The 9,502-nt window shown below is 35.2% G+C and overlaps 1 protein-coding gene across 1 annotated transcript; it reads left to right on the top strand.

Annotated features, from left to right (window-relative positions):
* The first annotated feature begins 2,932 nt into the window (after positions 1–2,932).
* LOC133322632 (uncharacterized) lies at positions 2,933–8,113 on the top strand. The gene has a single exon (XM_061531596.1). It carries the CDS (start codon positions 2,933–2,935, stop codon positions 8,111–8,113), a length of 5,181 nt encoding a protein of 1,726 aa, XP_061387580.1.
* Positions 8,114–9,502: the final 1,389 nt, after the last annotated feature.

Here is a 9,502-nt window from a genome sequence, read left to right on the forward strand (position 1 = left end):
AAATTTAACAATTTAGGTAATAAGAAATAAACCTTTGGTAAGAACAGTTGTATTGGAGTGAAATGAGCTCTAATAAGGTTATTTGCAAATTAGAATATTGTGTGACAAGTATGATTATACAGGATATGAGTAAAAATGGGGAATAAGAAATGGGATGTACTTTTCTGAGCAAAGGAAACTTTTTAACTATTATTTTTAAAACTCACAAATCTAAAATATTGTTTCAAAACAAAATACAAATTCTTTTAAAAATGCAATTAATACAATATTTCATAATAAATTTAAAAGCAAAAACTTACATGAAAATATTTTTATTTCGAAATTATAAAGAGAGGTAAATGTAATGTATTTTGTAGTCTTGACAAGACAATGGTAACATTCAAGCTTCTGCACCAAAGATATATAAAGTAAGATTAATTATTTGTGATAAATGCTCAATAAATAAATCCATCATATCAGAAAATTAGTAAAATTTTTCGTGAGAGGGGGGGGACTGTTAAAACTATACATTTCGGAAGTATATGACGTAAAAATACTGCAAATAACTAAGAGGAACTGGCGTTTTCATAAATGATTAAAAAATAGGACCAAAAAATTGGCTATAAAAAATATGAAATTGTTTGTCGTTACTACGCACGACGATGTTTGTCGATGTTTTGTTATCCTGTGATAAGCAAACTTACAATTAGTTATTTAAAAAAATATTAGGTTGGGGAAAAAGAAATCCATTTTTTGTGTAAATGGTTTAAAACCGTTATGATAAATTTTTAGCTCCTGAGCGATGTTAGTTCACTTCTCCGATTTTATCAACATTTTCGACGACCGGCATGTGCAAGGTACATCTTTAACTTCAAAAATTCCTGAACAGAATCTACGGAACCAAAATTGCACATAATTGGCTGTTACAGTATCGGAAACATAAACACTATTAACAATTTTAGCCGCTTGGCTTGCATTTTTGCCTTTGCCAAGAAAATGTATCGAATTTCACTTCCATTTTTAACACCCTGTAACTCACAACTGAATGCACCAAACAAAAAACCACAAAATTAATTTTTTTTACTGCGAAATGTCACCATTCCAACGAGCAACTTCTAAAAAAAAGAAAAAAAAAATGTAAAAGGAAATCCATCGAAAAATATAATGGAAAATTAAAGCAAAATCGATTAAGAGAAAAAAATAAAATTGATTGGGACCCTTCCAATATAAGGAATATGTCCAAACATGAACATGCATTAAACATTTTTGCAAAGGAGATTTGTTTATCCTTTTAAAACCGAAACCCGTATGAGGGGATATATTTTTGAATTATGTCAAAACATGGACTGACCATTATTGCACATTTACTAGGATTGAAAGACGAAAATGCCTAATTATAGGCAAAATGTTTGGAAAGTTCACCCAGGATTGTAAAAATACCCACAGCGGAGCCGCATCTTTGTATGAAGAAGGATCTGTTAAACCTATATGGAAAAAAATCTTCGATTAGATATTTACGCTTTGAGAACTTGAAATACCAAATTACACCCACTCAAGTGCGATTGAAACCATAAGGGAGGTCATGTCAAAATGTGGACCGAAGTAAGATTTCAAATTTGCACTTTAAATTTTAAAGGGATATTCTTGAAATAGATCTCTATTACATAAGAAAAAAAATATTTTTTTATATTCTTAAATCTGTGCTGCCAGCCTGTGTCGACCATTCTCCATTAACATTTCACAACCGAACCGAACTTTTCGTTATTATATCCATAATTTTCGTTTTTGCAAAATAATCAAAAATAGTTGTTGTTTTTATAAAAAAAAACTATTTATTTGTGGGGAATGTATGGTATTGGAAGACTATAGTTTCGGATCACGCTACTGATACTCATCAGTTCCCTTATCTCCTCTCCAATGATCCTAGGAGATCATTTTATATATTTTTATGTTTTATTTTAAATTTTAATTAATTTATTATAATTTCATATTTTGTTCGGCCTACCTTAATGTTTTTTGTTAATTTTAATAATCGGCCCACCCTAACGTTTTTTGCATTCCTTTTGTCGCCCTTTTTGTCGTTCATCTTGTTAGGAAAGCAACAACAACAATATTCAAATATTGTTTGAATATTTGCTTGTTACTGCTTTCCTATTTCTTCGTCTATGCAAAACAACAACAATGTAGCGATCGTTCGTTGGCTGCATTGTTGACAGTTTTATATGTATGTATGTAACATACTTATTAATAACTGTCGTTTGTTTTGTTTTGATCGTCAATTTGTTTTATGTTTCAATTTCGTTTTGTTCCATTTGTTTTGTATGTGGCCCTACAAGAAGGGAATGTAATTATGTTTAGGGAGTTGACTTTTAACCGGCATACGGAGCAACAAATAAAATTGTAAATCTTTTTTTTAAATTAAAACAAAAAGTGTTTTCTTCGGGGAAAACAAATAATAAATCTTTCTGCGCAACATTTTGGCGACCGTGACAGGACGGTGTGATAAAACTAAAGTAAATTAATTATTTAAATAATTAATTGAACAAAATAAATAAAGTGATTTTGTTATCCAAAGTAATAGTTGTTTTGTTGTTGCTCAACACCTTTGCTGTTGCAAGATAAATACATATTCGACGCTTTATTTATAATTTCGTTGATTGGTTTTAATCACAACCGTGAACATTTTTAAAACTTCGAAAAGAATTATTTGAAAAATTCTTTAGTGGAAAGAAAATTTGTGACCCAAAGAAAAGTTATATTACGCAATCGTGGAAATATACATAGACCAGTGTTTCGTGGAAATATTGGAAAATATAGAAGTGATTGTTGCTCAATAGTATATAAAGACACCATCTTGAGTGACATTAAAAACTTAAATTGGCGCATTTATTTATAAATAGAAGCCAACTACTCTTGTTGTTTTTCGTGCTATAATTGCTCTTAGTTTCTCAAAATGCCAAAAGACAGTGATATTGAAATGATTGAAGAGAATGCTAGTGGTTCGGGTATGTCTTCTCTTAAGCAGCAACGTAGCTCTATAAAAAAGGATATTTCGAACATACAAAAGAAAATTGAGAAAGCGGGCTCAAAAATGGATTCGACCATTTTAGAATGCCGAATGGAAATTTTAGAATCATATTTTAAACAATTATGCCAAGTGCAAAGCCAAATTGAGGCAATTAATCCAAACGATAATTCAAGAATGGAACTTGAAGAAGCATTTATTTTGGCAAAGGCAAAAATAATGAAATTACTAAACAAAAATCGTGGCTCAGTGTCAGTGGATAATAGTTTAATGAATGCTTCTATGGCTTGTGGTTCTAGTTCTCGATTGCCCTCACTAAAGTTGCCCAAGTTCGATGGAAAATATAGTGAATACAAACGATTCATAACAGCATTTAACAACATGGTGCATGAAAATCCATCAATAAATATTATTGAGAAATTTAATTATTTGTTGAACTGTCTCTCTGGTGCAGCATTAGCCGTTGTGGAACCATATCAAATCTGTGAAGAAAATTATGAAAAGGCATTAGACAGACTGCAAGAACGATATGACAATAAAGTGTTAATATTTTTGGAACATATCGAGTCGTTGTTTAACGTTCCAAAAATGCAAAAAAGTGACAGTGTCTCATTGCGTCATCTTATTGATACAGTTTCTGCAGTTCGTGGCTCATTGTTGTCGCTCGGTACAGAAGCAGATGTAATGAATGCAATTTTGGTTCATATGGTTTTATCAAAAGTAGACGGTGATACAAAGGAGAATTATGATGAGAAACAAGACTTTAAATCGTTGCCCTCTTGGGATTTGTGTTATGAACTTTTAAGTCGTCGTTGCCAATTCCTCGAAAGTCATAGAAAAAGAACTGAAGTGTCTGACAGAATTGTTGCTCAAAAGCCCAAACCAAATCCTAAATTCAACCGGTCTGCTCATACATTTGTCAACTCAAATTCGATTTGTTCATATTGTAGCTCAAGTGAACATAACATTTCAAATTGTTCGTCATTCGCAAACATCGTCGTTTCGGAACGTTTTAACTTCGTAAAACGTAGTGGGCATTGCATTAACTGCCTTAGAAAAGGTCATATAATATCGAAGTGTCCCTCAAAGTCTCGATGCAGAGTTTGTGATTCTGCACATCACACGCTGCTTCATATATTTAGTAACCCAGATCAACCAAGTACCTCAACATCGAACATTAATTCGTCGCAAATATCAACCAGCTCAAATCCAGTTTCTCTCGTTGCTCGTTCATTTAAAAGAGCGATAATTCCGACTGCTGTAATTCTGATGAAGGACAACTGTGGCTCATTTCAAACGGTAAGAGCATTGCTCGATTCATGTTCTGAACTAAATTTTATTTCTGAGGAAACCGCTAAGAGGCTGAAACTAAAATTTAGACCGTTTTCTCAAGAAATCTCTGGAATTGGAGAAGTTCGAACAGCAATAAAGTTTTCTGTAGAAACTACAATAAAATCGAGAAGTAGCTCATTTGAATGGTCCTCATGTTTTGCTGTTACCAAAAGTATTTCGTCTCGTCAACCTGGTGAATTGATGAACACATCACAATGGAAGATTCCCCAAAACATAGAATTAGCAGATCCGCTTTTCTACAAGCCACAACGTATCGACGTTCTTCTTAGTGCTGAAGTATTTTTTGATTTGCTGTTAGATGGTAGAATTTCATTGGGAAATGGATTGCCGTGTCTCACGAATACAGTTTTTGGTTGGATAGTTGGAGGTTCGTCGCCCAGTCGTCCAAACTCAACTTCATTAACATGTAACTTAACCGTAAGTACACATGAAGAAAACATTGATGAAATATTGAAACGTTTTTGGGAAGTTGAGGAGTATTCCAAGTCGCCCAACCCATATACAGAAGAAGAACAAGCATGTGAAGATCATTTTATCGAAAATAGTGGTTTTGACTCTGAGGGAAGAGTACAAGTTCGACTTCCATTTAAGAAATCTCCTAATTGTCTTGGTAACTCATTAGAAATGGCTCGTAGGCGATTTTTATCGCTGGAAAGACGACTTGAACGTGACTATACTTTGAAATCGATGTATGAAGAATTTATGGAGGAATATGTGTCTCTTGGCCATATGTCACCCTACACCCAATCGTTGAATAATTCACACTATATTATACCTCATCATTGTGTTCTCAAGCCCCAAAGTGCTACTACAAAAATTCGTGTCGTATTTGATGCATCAGCTCGTAGCTCGTCGAATCATTCCTTGAATGATATATTGATGGTCGGTCCAACAATTCAGCAGGATCTGATCACCACACTTTTCTCGTTTCGATTGCACAAATACGCTCTCACTGCAGATATTTCAAAAATGTATCGGCAGTTTCGCATAGATGAAAGAGATAGAAGATATCAACTCGTATTGTGGAGAAGTAACAAAAATGATGAACTCAAGGTATTCAAATTGAACACAGTAACTTATGGCTTATCGGCCGCCCCATTTTTGGCAATTCGTAGTTTGTTTCTCATTGCAGATAAATACAAAAATTCTTATCCCCATGGTTCGGAGGTCCTACGACAAGATCTTTACGTCGATGACGTACTTACAGGCGCCGATAGCATTGAGACTCTGGCTCTTAAAAGAGACGAGTTGATCCAAATATTGAAATGGCATGGTATAGAATTGGCAAAGTGGAATAGCAACCATGTGTCGCTCACTTCGAATGATGTTGAAGAAATCATCATAAAAACATCGGATAACGACATAACTAAAACATTAGGTATGTCCTGGAAACCTCAGCAAGATGTTTTCCTTTATAGATTCGAGTTGCCCGATGTCACAAATCCAACTAAAAGATCAATTTTGTCGATCGTATCCAAAATCTACGATTTGCTTGGAATTTTGAGCCCAATCGTTATTCGTTGCAAAATTCTTCTTCAAGAATTATGGGTTCAAAATATTGGATGGGATGATCCTCTAAACGATCATCTCAAGGCTTTGTGGCTCCAAATCAAAGAAGATTTATCGTACATCCATCAAGTAGAAGTCCCAAGATATGTACTTACGTTGTCCAATCGACATGGCGAAATACATGGTTTCGCAGATGCTTCTCAACGTGCATATGGTTGTTGTATTTATTATCGTGTCTCAGAAAATGGTATGTACAAAACCACATTACTGATTGCAAAATCAAAAGTAGCTCCTATCAAAGCCCAATCTCTACCTCGTCTCGAATTGTGTGCTGCAGTGTTACTCAGTAAAACGTGGCTCAAAATCAAGTCTAAAATTGAAAATTTCGTCTCATCGTTGTACTTTTGGACTGATTCGAAAATAGTACTCCAATGGCTCAAAATGCATTCGTCAACTTTGAATTGTTTCGTGGCAAATCGTGTCTCTGAACTCCAAGAAGAAACTCGAAACATCATTTGGAGACATGTCCCAACGAAAAGTAACCCAGCTGATATCGTATCTCGTGGTTGTTGTGCTCAAGAATTGTCGAATACCATCTGGTTTCGTGGCCCATCGTTTCTCGAAGAAGATGTCTCAAATTGGCCAGGTACTGAAGACGAGATGACAATTGAAGTCCCAGAACGCAGAAAAGCCGCCGTCTTTAAAAACACAGCCTGTGAAAACAATGTCATTAATGACATTCTGGATAAGCAATCTTCATATTATAAATTTATTCGAATAATCGCTTATGTTTTTCGTATTTTCAACAGGTGTCCCATAAGTCGTTCTTTGAAAGTCAAAGATGTTGTCCACATAGCTCCTAAGGAACTTGAAGACACCTTTTGGAAGGTCATCTCACTGGTCCAGCGGTCATGTTACTCATCGGACATACAAGCAATTGAAAGTGGAACCGTCGCTCATCCATCTCTGCAAAAATTAACACCATTTTTGCACAAAATGAAAGTGGGAAATGAGGAGATTAATATTCTTCGAGTTGGCGGACGTTTAACAAATGCTCCGATTCCGTATGATGCAAGATTTCCTGCCTTGTTGCCCAAAGACCATCGATTCGTCAAGCTGTTTGTAGAGCATTTGCATCGAATTCATTTGCACGCCGGTCCAAAGGTGTTGTTGGGCATTTTACGCCAGAAAATTTGGATAATCAATGCCAGAGAAGTAGTTCGGAAGATTGTTCGAAATTGCGTGCATTGTTTTCACTATAAACCAAAATTGTTGGGGCAAATAATGGGAAATTTGCCAGTTGATCGTCTTCGAGCTCAACGTCCATTCTTGGTAACTGGAGTTGACTTTTGTGGCCCTTTCATGACGTCGTATAGAATTCGAGGGAAGTCACCCTACAAAACATACATAGCAGTTTTCGTTTGCTTCAGTTCCAAAGCTACCCATTTGGAACTCGTATCGGATTTGTCAGCAAACAACTTTATATTGTGTCTCAAACGATTCGTGGGAAGACGTGGAATTCCCCAGAAGCTTTTTTGCGACAACGCAACTAATTTTGTAGGAGCCTGTAACAAACTAAAAGAGCTCAAAGAATCATTTTTTAATGATGAAGTTGCCCAAAAAATGAAATCGATTTGCTGTCAAATGGGTCTTGAATTCAATTTCATACCTCCACGCGCCCCACACTTCGGTGGATTGTGGGAGGCAGCGGTAAAATCCACAAAAACGTTGCTCAACAAGAACATAACGGAGTCGTACCTTACATTTGAAGAATTACAGACACTGGTAGTCGAAATCGAAGCTATATTGAACTCTCGTCCAATTGCTCCCATGTCAGACGATCCCAACGACGGCGAGGCGTTGACACCAGGTCATCTCCTTATTGGTTCATCTCTGGTGGCAATACCTGAGCAACATTTTGATGTTACCAAACCATCGTTACTTAATAGATGGCAACGTATTTCGTACCTCAAACAACAATTTTGGCAAATGTGGTCCAGGGATTATCTTCTGTCTCTCCAGCAACGGTCAAAGTGGTTCACCGACGAGAAGAATATCAATGAAGGACAATTGGTCATCATACACGAGGACAACACACCCCCTCAGCAGTGGCTCTTGGCTCGAATAATTAAAACAATACCAGGTCGTGATGGAAAGGTCCGAGTGGTCGAGTTAAAAACGAAAAATGGAACATCGTGTCGCCCAATCCATAAAATAGCCCCTTTACCAATCCCAGAAGATGTTTGAAATTTTGGCATTTCAACGGGGGGAGGATGTTGGAGGAGATCATTTTATATATTTTTATGTTTTATTTTATTATTTAAATTTTAATTAATTTATTATAATTTCATATTTTGTTCGGCCCACCTTAATGTTTTTTGTTAATTTTAGTAATCGGCCCACCCTAATGTTTTTGCATTCTTTTTTGTCGCCCTTTTTGTCGTTCGTCTTGTTTGGAAAGCAACAACAACAATATTCAAATATTGTTTTAATATTTGCTTGTTACTGCTTTCCTATTTCTTCGTCGTAACAAAACAACAACAATGCAGTGATCTGTCGTTGACTGCATTGTTGACAGTTTTATATGTATGTAACATACTTATTAATAACTGTCGTTTGTTTTGTTTTGATCGTCAATTTGTTTTATGTTTCAATTTCGTTTTGTTCCATTTGTTTTGTATGTGGCCCTACAAGAAGGGAATGCAATTATGCTTTAGTTAGTTGACATTTAGCCGGCATAACACACAACACATTAAATTTGTAAATTTTTAAATTAAAAAATCAAAAGTGTTTTCTTTCGGGAAAAACAAATTAAATAAAAACCTTTCTGCGCTCAGAATTAATATTTAGGGTTGCCAGATCGCAACAAAAGTAGGGATTTCGAATACCGATACTTTTAAAAACACCCAAGATGAATTTTTTGAATTATTTTTTTTATATTTTTGTCGCACTTTTTTCCTCCTATCCTTTGATAAGGATATCAGCAGGATAGTTGGCTTTGTGGGGTGCGCCTCTGTTTGCTATTGGGAATAAGAAGAAGCATGCATATTTACGATCATTCACAATAGTCAAACCATATGTCTGTGAATAATGTCAAACAAAACACGACTGAGAGAATTGGAATAAATTATAAACAAAAGAAAAAATATGATGACAGGAGCCTTTCTTCCTGATTAAATGGATAAATTTCGTTCCTTTTTGATTTGACGCTTGATGAAGATTGGTTGTGTGGCCCTGATTGGAGTGAAGAAAATACATCTTTTTTTAAATTCCATTCGAACTTTTTTATTGTGGAATATTGTTTTTGAATTTGAAAGACAACACAAAACAGCAATACAATACAAACAGAAACCAATTGAAGGTGCATGAAAATATTAAACATTTGAAAAATAATTTTGCTTAAAATAAAATTAAAAAGAAATATCAGGAGCCACAGCATCGCACATCCAATCCAACGAGGGAGAATCAGCACTTTATGGCATGACCAGGGAGAATCAGCACTTTACTCTGACGACCATGACCAAACTGATCTTGCTATAAAAAAAATTGAACAAAGTTAAAGGGGAACAATGCATTTTCTTTATATCAATTGTGGTCACCTGTTGTTTTTTTATTGTTCTATTTCGGGGTTGAGCT

This window comes from Musca vetustissima, unplaced genomic scaffold, assembly GCF_032173495.1.
Source record: "Musca vetustissima isolate MV318-11 ecotype Yass unplaced genomic scaffold, APGP_CSIRO_Mvet_v1 utg104335, whole genome shotgun sequence".
Lineage (NCBI taxonomy): Eukaryota > Metazoa > Arthropoda > Insecta > Diptera > Muscidae > Musca > Musca vetustissima.